The 27,761-nt window shown below is 41.3% G+C and overlaps 1 protein-coding gene across 1 annotated transcript; it reads left to right on the top strand.

Moving 5' to 3' along the window:
- Positions 1 to 1,653: 1,653 nt before the first annotated feature.
- Positions 1,654 to 26,456, top strand: LOC124131972 (mucin-19-like). Its single transcript, XM_048396457.1, has 5 exons — positions 1,654 to 6,342; positions 19,835 to 19,867; positions 20,727 to 20,813; positions 23,820 to 25,280; positions 26,312 to 26,456. The coding sequence occupies exons 1-4, from the start codon at positions 1,776 to 1,778 to the stop codon at positions 25,244 to 25,246; spliced, it is 6,114 nt and encodes a 2,037-aa protein (XP_048252414.1). The 5' UTR covers positions 1,654 to 1,775; the 3' UTR covers positions 25,247 to 25,280; positions 26,312 to 26,456.
- Positions 26,457 to 27,761: the final 1,305 nt, after the last annotated feature.

Raw genomic sequence — 27,761 nt, forward strand, 5'->3', positions numbered from 1 at the left:
AAAGTCTACTGGTTCAGTCAAACGTTCAATCTCAGAGAGCAACGCCTTCAACACGACCCGTTCAGACATCAACTAAACCGCAATATAGCACTGATAAGAGTGGTGGTATTGGTACCAACAACTTCTTCCAAGGGTCAAAGCAACAAAGTATTCATCGGCCAATGATGCAGGGAGTTATCCACTCTATGACTTCACAGGTAGGCCAAAGCTACAACGAACCTATGCTAAAATCTTCCAAGCCAAACATTTACGAGTCTAAGCAGGGAAATTCTCCCCCAAAGCAAGGTAGTGTCTCCGTCAATGACCAACATACGTATCAACCAACACAGAACACATATTCGCATCAAGGACAAGGAACGTACAGTCAGTATACCTCTGGCACAGCTGGTTCAGTCAATACTATCAGCCCAGCTGCAACTGTAGTCCAGGATCCCCGCCCTCTTACTGGAAGTGATGCATACCCAACAGCGGCAAACACTAAAACACAGACACAATTGTCCCACCAAGTAAATGTCATACTTGATAATAAAATTGGAGCTTTTGATGCACAGCCTGTAGGAGATTCCGCTGGTAAAAATATTATGAATATTAGTTCTAAGGATATGCAAGTCATTGATACGTTGGGAGCATCCAAGCATTCGTCATTCATTGAGGGAGTAACTTCAAGTGATCGGAAGAATACAATACAAGATAGGATGGTGACACGGAATCAAATCAAGACAGATGTTGGATCTCCGAGCATGTCACTCGGTGCAGAACAAGCAAATGTTCTCACATTGGGACCTGCGAAGATCAATCACAGTCAAACAACACTTGATACTCAGTTGTCAGGCACACAACACACGATGCAAAGGGCGTTTATTGGAAAGTCAGGAACTACACAGGTGGCACCATCTAGTGGACGACGCCTGACACAGGACGGAGCGTCGAATCACGGAGCAGCATCCACAAATGGGCAGAACACAGCTTTAGACATGTCAACACCTGGTGAACAGCAACGGGCATATACCCAAGGAGTCACATCAGCCAGTGGACAGTACGGAACTGTAGACATGTCAACATCTGGTGGACAGCAACTGGCATCTAACCAAGGAGTCACATCAGCCAGTGGACAGTACGGAACTGTAGACATGTCAACATCTGGTGGACAGCAACTGGCATCTAACCAAGGAGTCACATCAGCCAGTGGACAGTACGGAACTGTAGACATGTCAGCATCTGGTGGACAGCAACTGGCATCTAACCAAGGAGTCACATCAGCCAATGGGCAGTACGGAACTGTAGACATGTCAGCATCTGGTGGACAGCAACTGGCATCTAACCAAGGAGTCACATCAGCCAATGGGCAGTACGGAACTGTAGACATGTCAGCATCTGGTGGACAGCAACTGGCATCTAACCAAGGAGTCCCATCAGCCAATGGGCAGTACGGAACTGTAGACATGTCAGCATCTGGTGGACAGCAACTGGCATCTAACCAAGGAGTCCCATCAGCCAATGGGCAGTACGGAACTGTAGACTTGCTAAGATCCGGTGGACAGCAACACACACAGGAGGTGACATTTGATCAAGGAGTCACATCTACCACTGGGCAGTACGGAAATTTCGATATGCCAACATCTGGTGGACAACAATTAGCATCCAATCAAGCTGCATCAACAAATGGACAGTATGGAACTGTAGACTTGCAAACATCTGGTGGACAGCAACTCACACAGGATGTGATATTTAATCAAGGAGTCAAATCAACCAGTGGACAGTACGGATATATCGATATGCCAACATCTGGTGGACAACAACTAGCATCCAATGAAGCTGCACCAACAAATGGACAGTACGGACATTTCGATACGCTAACATCTGGTGGACAACAACTAGCATCCAATCAAGCTGGATCAACAAGTGGACAGTACGGAAATGTCGATATGCCAACATCTGGTGGACAACAACTAGCATCCAATCAAGCTGGATCAACAAGTGGACAGTACGGAAATGTCGATATGCCAACATCTGGTGGACAACAACTAGCGTCTAATCAAGCTGCATCAACCACTGGACAGTACGGACATTTCGATACGGTAACATCCGGTGGACAGCCAGTAGCATCCAATCAAGCTGCATCAACAAATGGACAGTATGGAACTGTAGACTTGCCAACATCTGGTGGACAGCAACTCACACAGGATGTGACATTTGATCAAGGAGTCACATCAACCAGTGGACAGTACGGATATATCGATATGCCAAAATCTGGTGGACAACAACTAGCATCAAATCAAGCTGGATCAACAAGTGGACAGTACGGAAATTTTGATATGCCAACATCTGGTGGACAACAACTAGCATCCAATCAAGCTGTATCAACCAGTAGACAGTACGGAAATGTAGATTCGTCAACATCTGGTGGACAACAACTAGCGTCCAATCAAGCTGCATCAACCACTGTGCAGTACGGAAATTTCGATATGTCAACATCTGGTGGACAACAACAAGCATCCAATCAAGCTGCATCAACCAGTAGACAGTACGGATCTGTAGACTTGCCAACATCTGGTGGACAGCAACTCACACAGGATGTGACATTTGATCAAGGAGTCACATCAACCAGTGGACAGTACGGATATGTCGATATGCCAACATCCGTTGGACAACAACTAGCGTCTAATCAAGCTGCATCAACCACTGGGCAGTACGGAAATTTCGATATGCCAACATCTGGTGGACAACAACTAGCGTCTAATCAAGGTGCATCAACCAGTGGACAGTTCGGAAATGTAGATTCGTCAACATCTGGTGGACAACAACTAGCGTCTAATCAAGCTGCATCAACCACTGGACAGTACGGAAATGTAGATTCGTCAACATCTGGTGGACAACAACTAGCACCAAATCAAGCTGGATCAACAAATGGACAGTATGGAACTGTAGACGTGCAAACATCTGGTGGACAGCAACTCACACAGGATGTGACATTTGATCAAGGAGTCACATCAACCAGTGGACAGTACGGATATATCGATATGCCAACTTCTGGTGGACAACAACTAGCATCCAATGAAGCTGCATCAACCACTGGACAGTACGGACATTTCGATACGCTAACATCTGGTGGACAGCCAGCAGCATCAAATCAAGCTGGATCAACAAATGGACAGTACGGAAATTTCGATGTGCCAACTTCTGGTGGACAACAACTAGGGTCCAATCAAGCTGCATCAACCACTGTGCAGTACGGAAATTTCGATATGTCAACATCTGGTGGACAACAACAAGCATCCAATCAAGCTGCATCAGCCAGTGGACAGTACGGATCTGTAGACTTGCAAACATCTGGAGGACAGCAACTCACACAGGATGTGACATTTGATCAAGGAGTCACATCAACCAGTGGACAGTACGGATATATCGATATGCCAACATCCGGTGGACAACAACTAGCATCAAATCAAGCTGGATCAACCACTGGACAGTACGGAAATGTCGATATGCCAACTTCTGGTGGACAACAACTAGCATCCAATCAAGCTGCATCAACCACTGGACAGTACGGACATTTCGATACGCTAACATCTGATGGACAGCCAGTAGCATCAAATCAAGCTGTATCAACCAGTGCGCAGTACGGAAATTTCGATATTTCAACATCTGATGGACAACAACTAGCATCAAATCAAGCTGCATCAACCAGTGCGCAGTACGGAAATTTCGATATGTCAACATCTGGTGGACAACAACAAGCATCCAATCAAGCTGCATCAACAAGTGGACAGTACGGAACTGTAGATTCGTCAACATTTGGTGGGCAGGAACAGGCATCCAATCAAGCTGCATCAACCACTGGGCAGTACGGACATTTCGATACGCTAACATCTGGTGGACAGCCAGCAGCATCAAATCAAGCTGGATCAACAAATGGACAGTACGGAAATTTCGATATGCCAACTTCTGGTGGACAACAACTAGGGTCTAATCAAGCTGCATCAACCACTGTGCAGTACGGAAATTTCGATATGTCAACATCTGGTGGACAACAACAAGCATCCAATCAAGCTGCATCAGCCAGTGGACAGTACGGATCTGTAGACTTGCAAACATCTGGAGGACAGCAACTCACACAGGATGTGACATTTGATCAAGGAGTCACATCAACCAGTGGACAGTACGGATATATCGATATGCCAACATCCGGTGGACAACAACTAGCATCCAATCAAGCTGGATCAACCAGTGGACAGTACGGAAATGTCGATATGCCAACATCTGGTGGACAACAACTAGCGTCTAATCAAGCTGTATCAACCAGTGGACAGTACGGAAATTTCGATATGCCAACATCTGGTGGACAACAACTAGCATCCAATCAAGCTGTATCAACCACTGGGCAGTTCGGAAATTTCGATACGCTAACATCTGGTGGACAACAACTAGCATCCAATCAAGCTGCATCAACAAATGGACAGTACGGAACTGTAGACTTGCAAACATCTAGTGGACAGCAACTCACACAGAATGTGATATTTGATCAAGGAATCACATCAACCACTGGGCAGTACGGATATATCGATATGCCAACATCTCGTGGACAACAACTAGCATCCAATCAAGCTGGATCAACAAGTGGACAGTACGGACATTTAGATACGCTAACATCTGGTGGACAGCAAGTAGCATCAAATCAAGCTGTATCAACCACTGGACAGTACGGAAATTTCGATATGCAAACATCTGGTGGACAACAACTAGCATCCAATCAAGCTGTATCAACAAGTGGACAGTACGGAAACGTAGATTCGTCAACATCTGGTGGACAACAACTAGCGTCCAATCAAGCTGCATCAACCAGTGCGCAGTACGGAAATTTCGATATGCCAACATCTGGTGGACAACAACTAGCATCCAATCAAGCTGGATCAACCAGTGGACAGTACGGAACTGTAGATTCGTCAACATCTGGTGGGCAGGAACTAGTATCCAATCAAGCTGCATCAACAAATGGACAGTACGGAACTGTAGACTTGCCAACATCTGGTGGACAGCAACTCACACAGAATGTGATATTTGATCAAGGAGTCACATCAACCACTGGGCAGTACGGATATATCGACATGCCAACATCTGGTGGACAACAACTAGCATCCAATCAAGCTGGATCAACCAGTGGACAGTACGGACATTTAGATACGCTAACATCTGGTGGACAGCCAGTAGCATCAGATCAAGCTGCATCAACAAGTGGACAGTACGGAACTGTAGATTTGTTAACATCTTTTGGACAGCAACTCACACAGGATATGATATTTGATCAAGGAGTTACATCAACCAGTGGTCAGTACGGACATATCGATATGCCAACATCTGGTGGACAGCAATTAACACGGGACCTGACATTTAATCAAGGAGTCACATCATCAAATACTCAATATGGGGCCACAGATGTCACTGCTTCTGGTAGAACACAGGCGTTACATGACCTTACACAGAGCACAACAAACCACGGACGATCCTTCGACAAAGGAGTAGCTACAAACGGGCCAACACAACAGAATTCTGCACATAAGATGCATACGATCACAGAAGGAACAGTTAAACAGCCATTAGGACATAGATCAGAAACCAGTTCCCTTTTAGTGGGAACACCTCAACATATTCAGGACCAAACAAACCTGAATCAATATTTTGGAGTAGGTACTAAGACTTCAGGTGTTGCCGATCAATTAGGCGCAGTAGATGTTCAACATTTGAAACACGTGGATTTGGTTAAAGGGCAAGAACTTGTGCCAACTATTGCTGGTGTAAATAACTTCGTATTTGGAATGAATGGTGAAGCTGGTGAAAGGCAGGATGCCTTCTATAACAACGTACAGTCTGGATTAACAGGACAAGGACACAGTAACTTGAATGGACCTTCAGACATACCGAATATTCATAAACAGCATGGTGCTCTAGACATGTCATCAAACCCAGGAATGGTATCATCTATTGGTCAGTCTGTATTACTAGATATGCCATCAACTGGTAATCAGTATAGTAACCCTGATTTGTCAGGGAGTCAAGGACTGTCAGCTACAAGTGGCCAGCAGGCACACGTAGATTCAACCAGTAATCGTGTTGAGATGTCTCGTCAGCAAGGACCTTATACTGCAACAATGACAACAGTCGAACCTTCAAACATAATACACAGTGCTGGATCTGGGTTTTCTACACAGGACTCTAATGTGAATGCCATCAATAATCAGTGGGAACAAGCAGCGGTGACTGGACAAGGTGCTACTGGAACACATAACCAACTAGGTAGCACAGCTACAGGCCCCGAGAAAGAATTTATGAATTTGTTATTGAAAGGTAAAAGCCAGGATTCACAATCAACGAACACGTATTATGCCATTCACGTACCACAGAGAAATCCCGCTCTGAAAAGTACTAACACATTTAATGCTATTGAGCAAGGTTCCAAAATGGCAATTATTGACAATACCCGTAGTGGATTTTCAATTAACAAAAACGCAAACTCCATTCCCTCTAACCCTCACCTTTCTGTAAAACCCATCACTAAAACTGCATCCGGTTCTAATTATGAGCAAAGTTTTATTTCTAGTGAACAGACGGCTGCTATACGTGTTGGTAATCGTCCAATGAATATTAAGATAGCACCAGCCACAGCCATGAAAATGATGGACACTCCTCCAAAAGGCATGGAAAATAGTACCGATAAAGACAAAAATGCATCTGCAACAGTCAGAGCCAGGCTGGCTGTCAGAACAAGTAAGTCTACATCACCTCAGAAGTCATCCCCCAATCAAAGCGACACATTTGCACCGCTTAAAAGTTTCAATGTGTTTGCACCAATCGGGTACGGAGCTGGATCTCAACAGAAGCCAAGTGTTCCAAGTGTTATCTCAGAGACAGTTCCTGTTTTTGCATTGGGGGATCGACAGTTCCTCAGCTTTCCTGAAGGTAAATCCTCCACAATTATGTCTGTAGTTAATACACCTTTTCAGTCAAACACACATACTGCACGATACAACACAGATCCCAACACTCCTTCAGGAGTATTGAATGGCAATGCAATCATCAATGAGGTCAGTTCGCACAATTCAAACCCTCTACATTCCCAAACTGTTAAACCTCGAATAGACACTGCCCCGCTTGAAACAAACACACAAACTACACCCCCATTATCACTCAATAAAATACAATCTCATACAAAACAATCAACATTCAGTCACAATGCTGGAACTACAGCAAACCATATAATTTTGGAAAACAAATCCAAATTAGCAACTGAAATTCCAACACCTTCCAAACGCGCTATTGAAATCTGCATAGAAAAACACGTCAGTGACCAAAGGATCAAAGAATATTTGACAAAGAATGCTTCGCCAAAGGCAATAGGGAATGTACATTTAGAAGTTCAACCATATTCCAGCACAAATACAAACATTGATTTTATTTCGAACAAAGCATCCAGAAACAGTGTTAGTTCATCATCCCAAAAGGCAATCCAAGACAACGTTAATTTTCATCCTATAGTTGTTCCATTGACCCAAGGTGATGGTATGCGTCCCTCATCTTCCACACAAAGTGTAGTACGTGGTGTTGGCGCCCACGAAACTCATAAACCTTCCCGTAGCAAGGAGACCCTCATCCCTGAAGTACCTACGGGTATTAACCCTACATCAGTAGACAGAACTGTGCATGAGTATTCTTGGTCAAACATTACCCCCAGAAAAACAAATGGCATTTCAACAACACCAGGTAATTTCAATCTCCCTACTCAAGCACAATACCCACGATATACCAACGATACCAATACATCTGAATCATCTTTAGACACTACTGGTAATACTTCATACCAAGCACCTCTTGAACACCGTTCCAAACAATCAAAACAGACACTTAAAGCTTCCAAATGCATGACGCAAATCTGCATAGACAAAGAAGTCAGTGAAGCAAAACTCAAGGCATATTTGACAAACAATGCTTCACCTAAGGCTTTAGGGAATATGCAATTAGACGCACCACCATACTTCCCTTCAAATCCCCATACCGACTCAATTAAGAATGAAGTTTCCAATTCAACTGTAAGTGCGTTCACATCATCACTCAATTCAGTTCAATACAATACTAAACCCTTGCATATGATAGATCCGTTACCAAGTAAATCTGGTTCTATTCCAACGCATCCTACACATCCGAAATTAACAACGGGAAGTTCCAGTGCATCTATGAACACAGGTTCTTATAACATTCCAACACATCCTACAAACCTGTCAAGCCAGACTAACAGTGCTAGTACACATTCAAGCACAGGTTCGTCAAATAGTCCAACACTCCCAACGTATCCACCAAAAACATTTAGAACTGATAGCACATATTCAAACCCAGGGCCTTCAAATATTCCAATACATCCAACGTACCAACCAACAGGCCCTTCAACAGCAAGTACACATTTAAGCACCGTGCATTCTAATATTGCAGCACATTCTACAAACCCGCCAAGTACAAATGCCACTGCTGGTATACATTCAAACAAAGATTCTTCCTATATTTCATCACATCCTGCGTATCTGTCAACAAACACTGGATCTGCAGGCAAACACTCAAACACAGATACTTCCAAAATTCCGACACATCCTACATATACAAACCCGCCAACTGACCCTGCAACTGTTAGTACCCATTCAAACACAGATTCTTTCTATATTCCATCACATCCTACATATCCGCCAACAAACATTGGAACTACTGGTACACGTCCAAACACAGATTCCTTGAAAATTCAAACACATCCTACAAACCCACCAACAGACCCTGAAACTGCTAGTACACATACAAACACCGGGTCTTCTAATATCCAAACACATCCTACATACTCACCAACAAACACTGGGACTGATGGAACACCTTCAAACTCAGGTTCATTCTCTAATATTCCAACACATAATATACACGCATCAACAAAAACTGAAACTGTGGGTCCACATACTGTCGCAAGTCCTTCTCATCCGGCTAACGCGCAAACAAAAACAGGAACTGATAGTTCACATTCAAATACAGCTTCTTCTAATATTCCGACAAATCCAATGTATGTGACATTAGACACAGGCTCGTCTGGTAAACATTCAACTATGACCACTGATATTCCAACAAAACCAACACACAAACCAACGAATAGTGAACCAACCAGTACACATCCGGGTTCTTCTCAGTCTCAGATACATGAATCTAACACACAACTGAACACACCGTTCTCTGATAAACATTCTACTGTACTTAATTCACATATGCTAACATACCTCACTTCACCGTCAAGAAAGACTGGACCTATAAGTACACTTCCCAAAACAATTGAAGATATCACGGGAACTAAATCCAAGATATCCAGAAGCAACGATCCACAAAACCAAACCCATGACTTTCCAACAGCACCAGATAGTTCCAGTCACAAAACTTTCCATAATCAATCACAATCTGGACGTACCCACGATACCAATATATTTCAAGAACCGTCAGACACTACCAGAAGTACTTCAAACCACGTCCTTTTGGAAAATCACTCACAACAATCAAATAAAAGTTCTAATAAGACACTTAAAGCTTCCAAATGCATTACACAAATCTGCATAAACAAGGAAATCAGTGAAGCAAAACTCAAGGCATATTTGAGAACTAATTCTTCAGCTAAGGCTATAGGGAATATGCAATTAGACGCACCGCCCTCCATCCCTACAAATCTCCATACCGACTCAATTCAGAATGAAGCATCCACTTCAAATATAAGTGCGTTCACATCATCATTCAATTTAGTTCAATACAACACTAAAACCTTGCATATAATAGATCCGATTCCAAGTAACTCGGGTTCTATTCCAACGCATCCTACACATCCAAAATTAACAACGGGAAGTTCCAGTGCATCTACGAACACAGGTTCTTATAACATTCCAACACATCCTACAAACCTGTCAAGCCAGACTAACAGTGCCAGTACATATTCAAGCACAGGTTCGTCTAATATTCTAACACCCCCAATGTACCCGCCTAAAACAATTGGAACTGATGACACATATTCAAACACAGGTTCGTCTAATAGTCCAACACTCCCTAAGTATCTGCCAACAGCAATTGGAACTGATGACACATATTCAAACACAGGTTCGTCTAATAGTCCAACACTCCCTAAGTATCTGCCAACAGCAATTGGAACTGATGACACATATTCAAACACAGCTTCGTCTACTATTCCAACACTCCCTACGTATCCACTCAAAACAATTGGAACTGATGACACATATTCAAACACAGGTTCGTCTAATAGTCCAACACTCCCTAAGTATCTGCCAACAACAATTGGAACTGATGGCACATATTCAAACACAGGTTCGTCTACTATTCCAACACTCCCTACGTATCTGCCAACAACTATTGGAACTGATGACACATATTCAAACACAGGTTCGTCTACTATTCCAACACTCCCCACGTATCTGCCAACAACAATTGGAACTGATGACACATATTCAAACACAGATTCTTCCTATGTTCCAGCAAATCCTACAAATCCGCCTGCAAACATTGGCACTGTAAGCTCGCGTTCACACACAGATTCGGCCTATGTTCCAACACATCCTACACTACTGTCAACAAACATTGGAACTACTGGTACACGTCTAAACACAGATTCCTTGAAAATTCAAACACATCCTACAAACCCACCAACAGACCCTGCAACTGCTAGTACACATACAAACACCGGGTCTTCTAATATCCAAACACATCCTACATACTCACAAACAAACACTGGGACTGATGGAACACCTTCAAACTCAGGTTCATTCTCTAATATTCCAACACATAATATACACGCATCAACAAAAACTGAAACATTGGGTCCACATACTATCGCAAGTCCTTCTCATCCGGCTAATGCGCAAACAAAAACAGGAACTGATAGTTCACATTCAAATACAGCTTCTTCTAATATTCTGACAAATCCAATGTATGTGACATTAGACACAGGCTCGTCTGGTAAACATTCAACTATGACCACTGATATTCCAACAAAACCAACATACAAACCAACGAATAGTGAACCAACCAGTACACATCCGGGTTCTTCTCAGTCTCAGATACATGAATCTAACACACAACTGAACACACCATTCTCTGGTAAACATTCTACTATGCTTACTTCACATATGCTAACATACCTCACTTCACCGTCAACAAAGACAGTACCTACAAGTACGCTTCCCATAACAATTGAAGATATCAAGGGAACTATATCCAAGATATCCAAAAGCAACGATCCACAAAACCAAACCCATGAACTTCCAACAGCACCAGATAGTTCCAGTCACAAAACTTTCCATAATCAATCACAATCTGGACGTACCCACGATACCAATATATTTCAAGTACCGTCAGACACTACCAGAAGTACTTCAAACCACGTTCTTTTGGAAAACCACACACAACAATCAAATCAAAGTTCTTATAAGACACTTAAAGCTTCCAAATGCATTACACAAATCTGCATAAACAAGGAAATCAGTGAAGCAAAACTCAAGGCATATTTGAGAACTAATTCTTCAGCTAAGGCTATAGGGAATATGCAATTAGACGCACCGCCCTCCATCCCTACAAATCTCCATACCGACTCAATTAAGAATGAAGCATCCACTTCAAATATAAGTGCGTTCACATCATCACTCAATTCAGTTCAATACAACACTAAAACCTTGCATATGATAGATCCGATTCCAAGTAACTCGGGTTCTATTCCAACGCATCCTACACATCCGAAATTAACAACGGGAAGTTCCAGTGCATCTACGAACACAGGTTCTTATAACATTCCAACACATCCTACAAACCTGTCAAGCCAGACTAACAGTGCCAGTACACATTCAAGCACAGGTTCGACAAATAGTCCAACACTCCCAACGTACCCTCCCAAAACAATTGGAACTGATGACACATATTCAAACACAGGTTCGTCTACTATTCTAACACTCCCAACGTACCCGCCCAAAACAATTGGAACTGATGACACATATTCAAACACAGGTTCGTCTAATAGTCCAACACTCCCTAAGTATCTGCCAACAACAATTGGAACTGATGACACATATTCAAACACAGCTTCGTCTACTATTCCAACACTCCCTACGTATCTGCCAACAACAATTGGAACTGATGACACATATTCAAACACAGGTTCGTCTACTATTCCAACACTCCCCACGTATCTGCCAACAACAATTGGAACTGATGACACATATTCAAACACAGATTCTTCCTATGTTCCAGCAAATCCTACAAATCCGCCTGCAAACATTGGCACTGTAAGCTCGCGTTCACACACAGATTCGGCCTATGTTCCAACACATCCTACACTACTGTCAACAAACATTGGAACCACTGGTACACGTCTAAACACAGATTCCTTGAAAATTCAAACACATCCTACAAACCCACCAACAGACCCTGCAAATGCTAGTACACATACAAACACCGGGTCTTCTAATATCCAAACACATCCTACATACTCACCAACAAACACTGGGACTGATGGAACACCTTCGAACTCAGGTTCATTCTCTAATATTCCAACACATAATATACACGCATCAACAAAAACTGAAACTGTGGGTCCACATACTGTCGCAAGTCCTTCTCATCCGGCTAACGTGCAAACAAAAACAGGAACTGATAGTTCACATTCAAATACAGCTTCTTCTAATATTCCGACAAATCCAATGTATGTGACATTAGACACAGGCTCGTCTGGTAAACATTCAACTATGACCACTGATATTCCAACAAAACCAACATACAAACCAACGAATAGTGAACCAACCAGTACACATCCGGGTTCTTCTCAGTCTCAGATACATGAATCTAACACACAACTGAACACACCATTCTCTGGTAAACATTCTACTATGCTTACTTCACATATGCTAACATACCTCACTTCACCGTCAACAAAGACAGTACCTACAAGTACGCTTCCCATAACAATTGAAGATATCAAGGGAACTATATCCAAGATATCCAAAAGCAACGATCCACAAAACCGAACCCATGAACTTCCAACAGCACCAGATAGTTCCAGTCACAAAACTTTCCATAATCAATCACAATCTGGACGTACCCACGATACCAATATATTTCAAGTACCGTCAGACACTACCAGAAGTACTTCAAACCACGTTCTTTTGGAAAACCACACACAACAATCAAATAAAAGTTCTAATAAGACACTTAAAGCTTCCAAATGCATTACACAAATCTGCATAAACAAGGAAATCAGTGAAGCAAAACTCAAGGCATATTTGAGAACTAATTCTTCAGCTAAGGCTATAGGGAATATGCAATTAGACGCACCGCCCTCCATCCCTACAAATCTCCATACGGACTCAATTAAGAATGAAGCATCCACTTCAAATATAAGTGCGTTCACATCATCACTCAATTCAGTTCAATACAACACTAAAACCTTGCATATGATAGATCCGATTCCAAGTAACTCGGGTTCTATTCCAACGCATCCTACACATCCGAAATTAACAACGGGAAGTTCCAGTGCATCTACGAACACAGGTTCTTATAACATTCCAACACATCCTACAAACCTGTCAAGCCAGACTAACAGTGCCAGTACACATTCAAGCACAGGTTCGTCAAATAGTCCAACACTCCCAACGTACCCTCCCAAAACAATTGGAACTGATGACACATATTCAAACACAGCTTCGTCTACTATTCCAACACTCCCAACGTACCCGCCCAAAACAATTGGAACTGATGACACATATTCAAACACAGGTTCGTCTAATAGTCCAACACTCCCTAAGTATCTGCCAACAACAATTGGAACTGATGACACATATTCAAACACAGCTTCGTCTACTATTCCAACACTCCCTACGTATCTGCCAACAACAATTGGAACTGATGACACATATTCAAACACAGGTTCGTCTACTATTCCAACACTCCCCACGTATCTGCCAACAACAATTGGAACTGATGACACATATTCAAACACAGATTCTTCCTATGTTCCAGCAAATCCTACAAATCCGCCTGCAAACATTGGCACTGTAAGCTCGCGTTCACACACAGATTCGGCCTATGTTCCAACACATCCTACACACCCGTCAACAAACATTGGAACTACTGGTACACGTCTAAACACAGATTCCTTGAAAATTCAAACACATCCTACAAACCCACCAACAGACCCTGCAAATGCTAGTACACATACAAACACCGGGTCTTCTAATATCCAAACACATCCTACATACTCACCAACAAACACTGGGACTGATGGAACACCTTCAAACTCAGGTTCATTCTCTAATATTCCAACACATAATATACACGCAACAACAAAAACTGAAACATTGGGTCCACATACTATCGCAAGTCCTTCTCATCCGGCTAATGCGCAAACAAAAACAGGAACTGATAGTTCACATTCAAATACAGCTTCTAATATTCCGACAAATCCAATGTATGTGACATTAGACACAGGCTCGTCTGGTAAACATTCAACTATGACCACTGATATTCCAACAAAACCAACATACAAACCAACGAATAGTGAACCAACCAGTACACATCCGGGTTCTTCTCAGTCTCAGATACATGAATCTAACACACAACTGAACACACCATTCTCTGGTAAACATTCTACTATGCTTACTTCACATATGCTAACATACCTCACTTCACCGTCAACAAAGACAGTACCTACAAGTACGCTTCCCATAACAATTGAAGATATCAAGGGAACTATATCCAAGATATCCAAAAGCAACGATCCACAAAACCGAACCCATGAACTTCCAACAGCACCAGATAGTTCCAGTCACAAAACTTTCCATAATCAATCACAATCTGGACGTACCCACGATACCAATATATTTCCAGTACCGTCAGACACTACCAGAAGTACTTCAAACCACGTTCTTTTGGAAAACCACACACAACAATCAAATCAAAGTTCTAATAAGACACTTAAAGCTTCCAAATGCATTACACAAATCTGCATAAACAAGGAAATCAGTGAAGCAAAACTCAAGGCATATTTGAGAACTAATTCTTCAGCTAAGGCTATAGGGAATATGCAATTAGACGCCCCACCATCTTTCCCTACAAATACCCCTACAGACTCAATTAAGAATGAAATATCCACTTCAAATGTAAGTGCGTTCACATCATCACTCAGTTCAGTTCAATACAACCCTAGAACCTTGCATATGATAGATCCGATTCCAAGTAACTCGGGTTCTATTCCAACGCATCCTACAAATCCGAAATTAACAACGGGAAGTTCTAGTGCATCTACGAACACAGGTTCTTATAACATTCCAACACATCCTACAAACCTGTCAAGCCAGACTAACAATGCCAGTACACATTCAAGCACAGGTTCGTCAAATAGTCCAACACTCCCAACGTACCCTCCCAAAACAATTGGAACTGATGACACATATTCAAACACAGGTTCGTCTACTATTCTAACACTCCCTAAGTATCCGCCAACAACAATTGGAACTAATGGCACATATTCAAACACAGATTCTTCCTATGTTCCAGCACATCATACAAATCCACCTGCAAACATTGGAACTGCAAGCTTGCGTTCACACACCGATTCAGCCTCTGTCCCAACACATCCTACAAATCCGTCTGCAAACATTAGTACTGTAAGCTCGCGTTCACACACAGATTCAGCCTCTGTTACAACACATCCTACAAATCCGTCTGCAAACATTGGAACTGTAAGCTCGCGTTTACACACCGATTCAGCCTCAGTCCCAGCAAATCCTACAAATCCGTCTACAAACATTGACACTGTAAGCTCGCGTTCACACACCGATTCAGCCTCTGTCCCAACACATCCTACAAATCCGTCTGCAAACATTGGCAATGTAAGCTCGCGTTCATATACAGATTCGGCCTATGTTCCAACACATCCTACAAATCCGCTTGCAAACATTGGCACTGTAAGCTCGCGTTCACACACCGATTCAGCCTCTGTCCCAACACACCCTACAAATCCGTCTGCAAACATTGGCACTGTAAGCTCGCGTTCATATACAGATTCGGCTTATGTTCCAACACATTCTACAAATCCGTCTGCAAATATTGGAACTGTAAGCTCGCGTTCATACACAGATTCAGCCTCTGTCCCAACACATCCTTCAAATCCGTCTGCAAACATTGGCACTGTAAGCTCGCGTTCACACACAGATTCAGCCTCTGTTACAACACATCCTACAAATCCGTCTGCAAACATTGGAACTGTAAGCTCTCGTTCAAACACAAATTCAGCCTCTGTCCCAACACATCCTACAAATCCGTCTACAAACATTGGCACTGTAAGCTCTCATTTAAACACAAATTCAGCCTCTGTCCCAACACATCCTACAAATCCGTCTACAAACATTGGCACTGTAATCTCGCGTTCAAACACAGATTCAGCCTCTGTCCCAACACATCCTACAAATCCGCCTGCAAACACTGGCACTGTAAGCTCGCGTTCAAACACAGATTCAGCCTCTGTCCCAACACTTCCTACATACGCGCAAACAAACACTGGAACTGCAAGTTTATGTTCAAACACTGGTTCGTCATATATTACAACACATTCTACTGTCCTGTCTGCAAACACTGGACATGCTACTGCAAATTCAAACACAGACTCTTCCAATATTCCTACACTAGATACATACACGCCAAAAAACACAGGATCTGCTGGAACACATTCAAGAGCAGGCTTTGTGGATATTTCAACACATCCTACTTATCCACCTACAAACACTGAAACTAGTAGCACACATTCAAACACACGTTCATCGAATGTCCAAACTGATCCTACATTCGCGCCAATGAATACTGTAGCCGCTGGTATATATTCACACAAGGGTTCTCCTAATATTCCAACACAGCCTACACAAAAGCCAACAAACACTGTAACTGAAATTTTGCATTTAACCACAGGTTCTTCAATTTTCAAAGAACAAAATATTTCCGCGGCAACAAACACCAAACGTGGAGGTGCCTCTAATATACCCACAGATCCAACGCCAACAAAAACTGAAAGTGCCAGTAACTCGTTACTTGAAATTGTTAACGCACATGATACCAACATCCCAACCAGCATTGAAAAACTAGCATATGCCTCTACCATTGCTCCTCGTTTACCCACACACCATTCTGCAATTGGTACCACACATACAGCAGGAAACCATGGCAACGAGAAGATAACAGCCTCTGTGGAAGAGTCTCTGAGGCAAGCACAGAGAGATAGTAATACCCCAAATAGTGTTCAGTCAAATATTGCTTCAATTTTTCAAATAGAGCCCATTGTGACTCATGGTCCGGGAAACATCCAGTCATCCTTAGATATTGATGGTGGTACATCACATCGGGTAACTCCTGAAAAGCATTTAACTCGATCAGCGCAAGTTCCAAAAGCAAAATGCACTACCCAGATCTGCATAGATAAACAAATAAGTGCTGCAAAAGTTCAGTCATATTTTGACAACAATGCGTCACCGAAAGGCATAGGGAAGCTACTATGGGAAGGAACATCTAATGGTGAAACACAACATATTAACACCGTTTTCACCAAAGCAGTTGTACATCAAACGTTGGATCAGCCAAACACCGTTTCTCAAGGTCAATATAGTATTGCTACAATGAAAGACGTTCACAACCACATGAGGAACGAAAGCCAAACGCAATCACATCACCCTCAGAACACCAACACATTAGACACTGCAAGTGGTACAGGTAATATTCCGACACAGTCAGCACCTTCGGCAAACTGCACCACAGGAGCATGCATAGCCAAAATGATCAGTACTAAACGCCAATCCTATTCGACACAGAATACATCGCAAAGCGCCATGGGGAACCTACAGTCGGACAGACAGCCATTACCTACAGATATCAGTTTTGAAAGCCATTCAAACAGTGTATCAACTTCGAAAGGAAGTTCCGTCACTTCGCCAAAGAATGCAGGCATTTTATATTCACATTTAGTTAGTAATAGCAGTAGAATCATCCAGGGAAAGAATAAACAACCTACACAGAAATTTGTCAATATTCCTTCAACTAATTCTCGATGTCACACTCCAAACTGTATCAACCAACAGGTCCCAAATGCAACGCTGAGCAGAAATATGACTTTCAATGAAACATCCACAATAACAAGTAACATGAATTCTAAACCAGTACCATCATTCCATACATCTCCACACTCAACGCACATCTTTCATGAACAATCATCCGTCAAAGGAAATACGTTCACTCCCCCACAGTCTAACACATACTCTCCCAAGCCTGCTGAGGGTCAATCAGCTACGTTATCAAAGAATAGCATTAACCAGGTCAGTTCCCCTCAAAGCCTAATTGATGCCACTAACATTCCCCATCACCAACACTCACCCAGTGCAAAGCCTTCCAGACAAAACCACAAGCCACAGACACATCATGTGAAGACAGCTAATACGCCCCTGAGTCCCAATAGTGAGGCCAAAAAGGGCCTAATACAACCCTTAGGTTCAAGTTCAAGATCAAACTGCAACAAAACTATGAATTGCATTAATACGGTGATAAGTGATTCGCTGCTTAGTGCATACTTATCAAGGAAAGTTGTGCCAACTCCAATCGGAAAGATGTCCCGTAAGCCTACTACATCCGATACACAGTCTGAATTCTATGGAAGTTTAGACACAGGATCTGCTCCATCCGTAAATATTGTGAACCATGTGCCACAACAGCCACGTGAGGCATCTTCGTCAAGGCTTTCGCAAATGAAACATGCAAAGGGAACATATAGGGGACAAACAAATGAGCTAAATCAGAGTGGAGCTGAAGTAGAAGCTCACCTTTCAAGTAATAGGACCACACATGCGTCTGGGTTGAGTCCTACCGATCGTTTCATGACCTTCGCGAATGCATTTGAAACACTGATGGAACATGTCTCTAGTCAGGCAGGAACTTTGCAAAGGGAAAGCAACATTTCAAATGGAACTGGAACTGGAGTAAGCCACGAAGTTGAGGCAGAGACAACTGAATCTGAACTTCATGTCACAGCAGGTAGTACCGAGATGGGAGTACATTCAGCAAATGGTATTTCAAGTCCACCATATCAAGGTTTCACAAGCCATGACACTTTGCATAAAAAGCCATCTTTATCTGGGATCAACAAGGCGGTGGATTTAACTGCCCTTCTGCGAGGAGAGCAAATGCAAAACGGGAGGTTAGTTGGGGGTGGTGAAAAAAGCATTCAAGCCGTATCACACTCAGGAACAGACCAGCATCTTTCGACTAGCACTGATGCCGCTTCCCCTGCACCTCCATCCCCTCCCTTGACAAACCCTCCCACCCTTAGTAGAGGGGATAATTCCCCAACCTCACCAGGTTTGTACCTTTATAAAGTATGGTGCTGGCATCACCCTTAAGGTATGTGAACATAAATTATGTTTTCAATACAACATTAAACCTTACACAGGTTTTAGTTTCGTCTCTGTCAAACGTCTTTAATTCATAAGATGATGTCACAATGTTCTGAATGTATTGGTTCTATTTGTCAGGTCCCTTATGTTGAGTATGGCAACCTCATGGACAGTTATGATGATCACTGGGCGATCTCATATTACCAAAGTTACAGTAGTCAAATGTGATATATTACTTATAGTTGAACGTATCTCATGGTTATGTTTGTTTGAACATGTAACACACAATATATAGACTATTTACATATAAGTGTAGTTGCCTACATTCTTAGTCCTTTTTTTATTTTCAGGTATGTTCGATTACACGGTTCAAGATGGACAAGGTATGGGCATATGGCAAACGAAATTGGATAAAGAGTGACTAAACTGGACGAACAAATACAAATAGTTGTGCTTTCAACAGCCGTGAAGGCTCATCTCCTTTGACAAAATATACATGTGTATCTCAGCATATATAGAACTTCGAACCGTGGCAATGACACTCTACATGTTATCGTCAACTAGGCTAGTTTTATATGTCAATACACTGGGCGTGTAGCAAATAGTCTCATTTTAACAACCAATTTTAAGCAGATTAATAAACAAAGTAGACCGGATCTATAACGAAACGTCACCTTTACAGTATTAAAGAAGTTGTTATCCATAAATTGTGTCTACTTTGTCATCCGTCAACTTCTAAGTAATGCCTTCAAACAATTCGATTAATAAACAGTGAGACATGCGTTGTGGTCCCAGTATGGCCATGATGGGCTTTACGTAAAAAACATGTTGTACAGAAATTCATGCAAGTCGAGAAATGACAACATTTATGTGTTTGATAATGCAATAGGTTTGATGAAGTTCGTTCAGTAAAGTCACAGAATATCCAGATAGACGTGTTCATACCTTAAGAGATGCTAGAGGATATTCTTAAGGCAATATACATGCAGATGGTCTAAACAAAGCCGGTGAAGTTGCTTTTTGCCATTCAATATACTTATATATTTATGCTTCTTGTTTTATACCCATATGCACATTATGTTAAATCAAATATTATTCAGTATATCATGATTGATGATCATGATTGTCAACGTTCATACAGTTAAAGATATTTCCCTTGACACATTATCATCTAGATTTGAACCATTTGACCGTTGGTCAGTCAATACGAACATAAAGTATACATATATGCATTTATTTCAGGTGGAGGGTATTCAGGTTCGACGAACTATGGACCCATCAATGATGATTTACTGCAGTTCTTGTCAACACAAGGATTTAACAGCTTAGGTTAGTATCACCTTAGATAACATGACATAATATCTAAAAGAACGTTTAATGTATAATAGGAAACATAGTTTTCATAATATCACTGGCCGCCTCCATGGTCTAGCGGTAGGTCGGGCGTTCGATCACAATTCCAAAAGACGTTAACAGATGGTACTTGTTGTTACCATACCTGCGGCTCGGCATTAAGTTGTTAAAACAAGGACTGGTCGGCTCGGAGTCAGTGTACTGTGTCAGAGGTGGGGTATTCATGTTAAACTGCGGCATGGTATCTCAGTGGGCTAGCACTATAAATTCGGCATGTGCATGCACGTCGATATATATAAGTGCAATAATCTTGAACGAGAGGTTAACCCCATTTCACCCTATCTAACCTAATAATGTCACTGTTATATAAATGCATGCATTTTTATTGAATGGTAATTAGCCACTTAACTTTGCAAAGGATCCAGCTACTGTTTTGTTATGAAAGATATACAGCTTACTGGTGTAAGTTTACCCTTCTCAACAGATCAATCAATACTTTATTCAGTATGAAGGTCATAGGCCCATATACAAATAATAAAGTATGGTAATGACATATACATATTTCCAATATTATTTAACAAATACTTACATCTTTCATAAGCATGATAAATATACAATCGTTCTGATTTTATTTGTTCAGGGACGTGTGTGGCATATATCGTATTTAAATAAATTTATATTTACATTAGTGATACATGACTTTGGAAGATGTTTAATATTAATAGCCTCAAGGGAAGCACGTACAAGTAAAAAATGGTATTGATCCTCTATACCTCAATCACATAAAGGACAGTTTCTTACGGATATATCGATTTCGTGCCACCTACCTCTAATATTTTGCAAGTTAACAGTCATTCCCTTCTCTAGAATATGTAGGTGAAACTTTAAGCCACAAAAAGTATCAAAAAGCAGAATTACATCAGCCTTGTCTTAAACCCAATGCAAAATCCAAATAATATGTTAAATCTCTAAATACATCAAACGCATACTTTAACTGATCTATTAACACTTTGTTAGCCCTCAACACTTTACCATATAAGCCATAGTAGGACAATACATGCCCAAATCTCGACTGACGTTATCAAAAGCATTTTTAATCAATTAAAGCAACATACAATTTCTTCTTCTTTTTACCTAACCATCTTTCTACAATTGCACATAAGATAAAATTATTATCAATAGTCGAATAAAGTTGAGAGTCTGGGTGATTTTCAGAAACTTTACTCATAACACCTGCACATTTTGGAAGTCTTTAAATACACATGTTAACACTCAGTAAAGATATTCCTCTGTAATTATCGGTATTATTTATATCACCCTTTTTATGCAACAAAATATTACTTGACGTAGTCCATTAGTCTGAAAAACAGCCACTGTTAAATATCATGGTAAACAAAGAAGGCAGGAAGTGGTTCTGAAGATTTAATCATTTGAAGGAGCACATTAATAATTCCTGGTGATTTTCCATTATATATGTAATAGCGATATGTATTTCTTCAACTGTGTTAGATTCTGATACAAGTTCTTCAAACTCAAATATATGTACCGGCCTGTTGGATTCATTTTCTATTTCTAATGTAATAAGAAAAATAAGGAGAAAAATATTTAAATGATCAAAGCAAGTATCGTTTTAGTTATTATTAGATTTCTTCTTGTATGTGAAATACGTCTCAACTCTTTCAAAAAGCTGCTGAATTTGTTATAACTTCATTTAAACTTTCCCCCCTATTTCCGTTGGCGCGCGTTTGCAGTATGTACAAGTACTTTTGTATTTGTTCCTTAACCTATAATGTTGTATTCTGCTTGAAGAACTCTTGCAAGTTATTAAGTGTATTAAAATACTCTTGCCTTCCACCTTTGTTGCCTGACAGTCCGATCAAACTAAATCAGACTTTACGGTATTAATGACAACTCTCTGAACATTCTGATGATTCAAGTATACAACTGACCCATATTTCTACGGCTTCGTTAACATCTATATCAATAACATTAACCAGGTCTATTACATAATGCTTTATGGCAACCATTTTAAGCATAAACGTGTCAACATGTGCCTTATTCCATCCATACTTGACATGGTGTATTTTTTACTGGTAGTTTATAGTTTACACTATCTTATAAATATAAAATTTAAAATTACAAGCATGTGCTTAGTCTCAACACTGTTGCCTAATGTTATTTGTTTGTAATAGCTAAAACCTTCAACATAGAAAACGAAATTACCGATGACACTACATCCTTGAAAGAGATGTAAGTGAAAGAACCACCAGTGTCTTAGACAACGCTACCATTGGGTATATGCAGTCTTAATACATAGCGTTGGTCTCTGAGTCGATGAATCCTTGAATTTAAGTTGAGAGATATTATCAAGAATATTGTACTGTAGCCGCTTTATAATGTTCGCGTGAAGGGGGTTTCAGTTGGACGTGAATACGGTCATTTGGTCAAGTATGAAATGTTTGATCATATCAAAAATAATGCCAAAATCTCAACGCCAGAGAATAACCAGTCTCGATTATCAGCCGAAACAGATTGCATTAGGCAGCAAAATAGCGGGGCAAATTATATGAATGTATCACTTAAAATCAGTGATGACACCAGATCGTCACGAAAAGGTTATCCTTCCCTCAAAACACTTGCAACCAAATGGAGTTACCAACGGGACATACCTGGGCCCAATATGTGTAAACTAGTGACACTCTCTATACAGAAGTCCATGTTTATCCTGATTATGCTTCTTTGTCCATCAGCAACATACACACTCCTCTGGGTTTCACCAAGAGTTTAACCATTTGCAGACTTAATTACTTTATTTTTTTAATCCCACATTACATTTACATGCAATGAAAATAGTTAAAAGTTCACCAGCCCTCAGACATACCGTTCAATATTCACTCTCTAATTTAAAAAAAAATCATTACGATAAATATGCTGACATCGTGTAAAACGCTAATCGTGATATTGTGCTTGTATCTATTTCAGATTCATATCTACAAAATGAGTTAAATCAAGCTTTAGACAGTCCTGTTCCGCACACTTCCAACTCGGCTAGTTCCCAATCCCAAGGTCCAAACAGAGGCACTGGTACCACGACGGGTAGTGTCATGAAGACCCCGACCCACCCCCAATCCAATACACTTCCTCTAGACATGGCAACAACACCTGGATCTAAGCAATTTCAACTACCCACGAGATCTGCACTTTCCATTGACGTACACATTCCGCACACAGCAGGTTCTCCGCCGTCAAGTCAGCAAGGGGTAAACCCACAAACATATGGACCTCCTGGGCCTGCTGTCAATGATAACACGAGGCCAAATTTGGCCAACGAAGCTATTCATCATTCAAACAACGTGGTTTTTGATGTAACGATGGGGATTCAGGACCAACGCAAACAACCGAATGCTTTGAGGAGCCAAGAGGGAACGCTTACTAAAAGAAGCTCTACACAAACAGTTACTTCAGGGACTCTTGATCCAACGGTTAATTCAGGACAAAACACTGCGTCGCATTTGTCTACAGTTGATGCTGGATTTGTAAGTATGAGCGGCGGGGGTACTACACAATCAAGACCGTCAGCTCACGGACATTCTCACCAACAGCGATTTATGACCCTTGATGGGATAAAGACGTTGCAACGAGGGACGAGTAACACCCAGGCGGGTACATCAGCAGGTGAGGGCCACGATACAAAAGCATCAGAACTACAGTCGAATGTCAACACAGACGGAATTTCTCACGGTTCATCTCAGCAGGATAGGTCAGCCACAACAGGAACATCTTCCATTTCTTTCAACTCCCAAGACGTTGGTGGAGCACGGATTGATCCGAATCAACACTCCGGTGGAACTAATGCAATGGCATCTGAAATGAACACTATTCCAATAAATGCATACACCTCCCGGCCCCTAATGGACACCAATGCAGGAACAACGTTTTTCGACAGGACGTCTTTGATAGCATCAGTGGCTAATAGAATACCATCCGATATATTCACAGCCCAAAAGGATGTTCAGCCAAGTCATGGAGCTAGTCTATTAACAGCGGCGATGGCGGCGGCAGCGGCAGCAACATATGAGCGGACCAGCACAGGGGCACCTAAGTTTAATCAGGGTTTGGACAGTGTCAGTTTTAATGGACAACCTATTTCCAAAGCTGCCCATCAAAAGATCGTGGGAGCACCGGAGTTCTATCAACGGGATTCGCGTTACCTTGATGGTGACCAAGGAGAATCAGAAGGACAGGAAATGTCACAAAATATGGTGAATATAAACCCCTTGCTTCTCCATTTCGGTGTCTCAAAAGAAAGACAGATGTCTCCTCACGACAGCCAGCAGTTTCTTTCAAATTCTGAGCGTTCAGCTGGTTTTTCGGAATATTCTCCGATGACCTCATTTCCACTCATATGAGGGACCTGGCCCTGTTTCATCTAAAGGAATTTAGGTGAGTAAAGGAAACAAAACCATGACTTTTGATATATTATGATTAGATAATATTTCATAATGTGAATACGTTCCATGGACAGACTTTGATAAATATTAGGGAACGTTCATTTAAGTGTCCGTTTCTTTAACTGGTGAAATGTTTTCAGTGTTTAATCGGACACTCGTACAATGGACTCTGCCTTAAGTAGAGATTTCTGATGGCCATGCAAATGTTTCTGTCGCATAGAGTTAAATTTCAACACTTGTTTTCGAGGAAAGAAAGATAATATGCGATGTCCCCTAAAGCAATTTTAAAACATCATAAACGGATGGCACCCAATTGAGTTTTGACAATGGTTAAGCCTAATATCGTGCTATGTTCATGTGAAGGATCACAAGCACAATAGTTATTTGGAGAACAACGTACATTTAATCACTGAAAGTGAATGAGTGAGTGAGTTGGGTTTAACGCCGGGATTCGTGAGTATGGTTTTAAGCCGTTTTTAGCAATATTCCAGCAATATCACGGCGGGGGACACCAAAAATTGGCTTCACACATTGTACCCATGTCGGGAATCGAACCCGGGTCTTCGGCCTGACGAGCGAACGCTTTAACCACTAGGCTACCCGGCCGCCCCCTAACGCCGGGATTCGAACCTACAATCATAGGTTTCTGGCGTGCCCAAGGAACGCAACTCTGCACAGCGAATCGCGACGCCTGAGACGACTGGTTAACCCGTCCCCCCTTGTTCACTGAAAGGAAAAGCTGAACTATGTTTCTTCCACAATATAGTATTTTTCACTCCATCCAGCCTGACAAGTATACCATTATGTTCGAATGCAAAACATGAGATAACATTATGTTAAAGTATTTTTGGAACAAAAATATTTTTTTCAAAAAAATCAACAATAAACATGCAGAATATCAAATACTCGATACCTTATTAAGCCGGGATAAGGAGAACGAATGATTGATTGTTCGGGTTTAATGTGATAACGACGTAGATATAATACTGCCACGTTGTAAATGTCACTCGTACTTTGTTTCAGTGTTGCTGCCCTGTTAAGGTGTGGGTTTCGTTCATTATCTGTCTCACGACTGTTTCATCTGTGCTTCCCCGTTGATACATCGCATTCACCCTGTTTATGTCAAGAAAGTATTTCATGTTGCCTGAAGTAAAGTCATGATTGATAACTCCCCGTGTCATTTGTCGTACTTTCGCTCTTGTCCAGTCGACTCGGTATGTAGTTTGAACTGACAAGCGCTTGACATACTCTGTCAGACAGACATATAGATAGCTGACTTCACAGTATTGGATATGAAATCAGTATATAAATTTCTTTGTGAATGACAGAATACAGAAATTACAGCTTTGCTTCTTCGAGAACATTGTGGTAGTTGATTGTTCTTCTTGATGCGTATCTTTCAGTCCTCAACGCCATTGACGGTCGGTTAGCCTGTCTAGTGCATAAAGTGTTACAATGTATGACACCCTATACTCACTCACTCACAAAGTTGATAAAACATACAATTTGTCTTTGCGATGTGTGTACCACACAGCTGGACAGTAATATGCATTGTTACTATTCATCGGAACAACTTCGATATACTGTAAACTACGTTTATAACGAACAGGCTTAAATACGCACTGATGGATATAGCGAACTTACTTTTTGTCCCGACTATTTACTGTAGTTATGCTGTATATGTGCTTATAACGAACTACGGTTATAACGAACTAAAATTAGTGGTCCCTTTGAGTTCGTTATAACCGTAGTTTACTGTACTTGCTTTGTTCTGTTAAACGGAAGCATTAGACACCATCTATTGTATCCACGTCGTCGGTTCAAATGCACTTTCCGGGTATCAAATACTCAATAACACCCCACAAATAAGAAAATACATCATTTCTAAATCCTACATTTAACATTCACCAAGTAAGCCGCAACTTTTAGTATTAGTAGGAGTGGTGGAGTTTCCTGTGAATAAACAGTTCGCTTATCATGCCGCAAATTGTTCTCCTTAGAGGCAATATAACATGAATTAGAAGCTAAATAAACTGTGTTTTCTATGTAGAGCTGGGTTACCGCAAGATTTGACCGCGCTTAATTTAATTTCAAATTTTCAAATTAGCGCTTCTCAGGTAACCAAGATTGACATTGAAAGCACAGTAGATTTATCTCAATTCTACCATGACAAAATGAAACGGGAAATCTTTGGTGTTAGCCACGATACGGAATTTTGTGTCACGGGTTGGGTCCAATGTTTTGAAAGTGTTGTCGATCTGAAGTAAGGAAACACCGATAGTACACACTTTACAACAGCTGGTGGTGTATATGGTCAAACATTGTTTTTAAAAAACCGACACATGAATCAAATTAAGCAAAAGTCACAGGTTTTTGTCAAAATTCATTTTAAGTTTGTCAGCCAATTCTCACGGACAATGCACTAATGCCTGCTTTGCGTTAGCTTTGTTACAGCAAAGCAATGACGGCGAAA

Source organism: Haliotis rufescens, unplaced genomic scaffold, assembly GCF_023055435.1.
Source record: "Haliotis rufescens isolate VD_foot unplaced genomic scaffold, xgHalRufe1.0.p SCAF_15, whole genome shotgun sequence".
Taxonomy (NCBI): Eukaryota; Metazoa; Mollusca; class Gastropoda; order Lepetellida; family Haliotidae; genus Haliotis; species Haliotis rufescens.

What these genes read in the sequence shown, in the direction of transcription:
- LOC124131972 (XM_048396457.1), top strand. Translation starts at nt 1,776, where the DNA reads ATGCCAACATCTGGTGGACAACAACTAGCATCCAATGAAGCTGCACCA. An exon ending in CACGGTTCAAGATGGACAAG is followed by an intron (nt 19,868 to 20,726) that starts GTATGGGCATAT and finishes CATTTATTTCAG; the next exon opens with GTGGAGGGTATTCAGGTTCG. An exon ending in ACAAGGATTTAACAGCTTAG is followed by an intron (nt 20,814 to 23,819) that starts GTTAGTATCACC and finishes TATCTATTTCAG; the next exon opens with ATTCATATCTACAAAATGAG.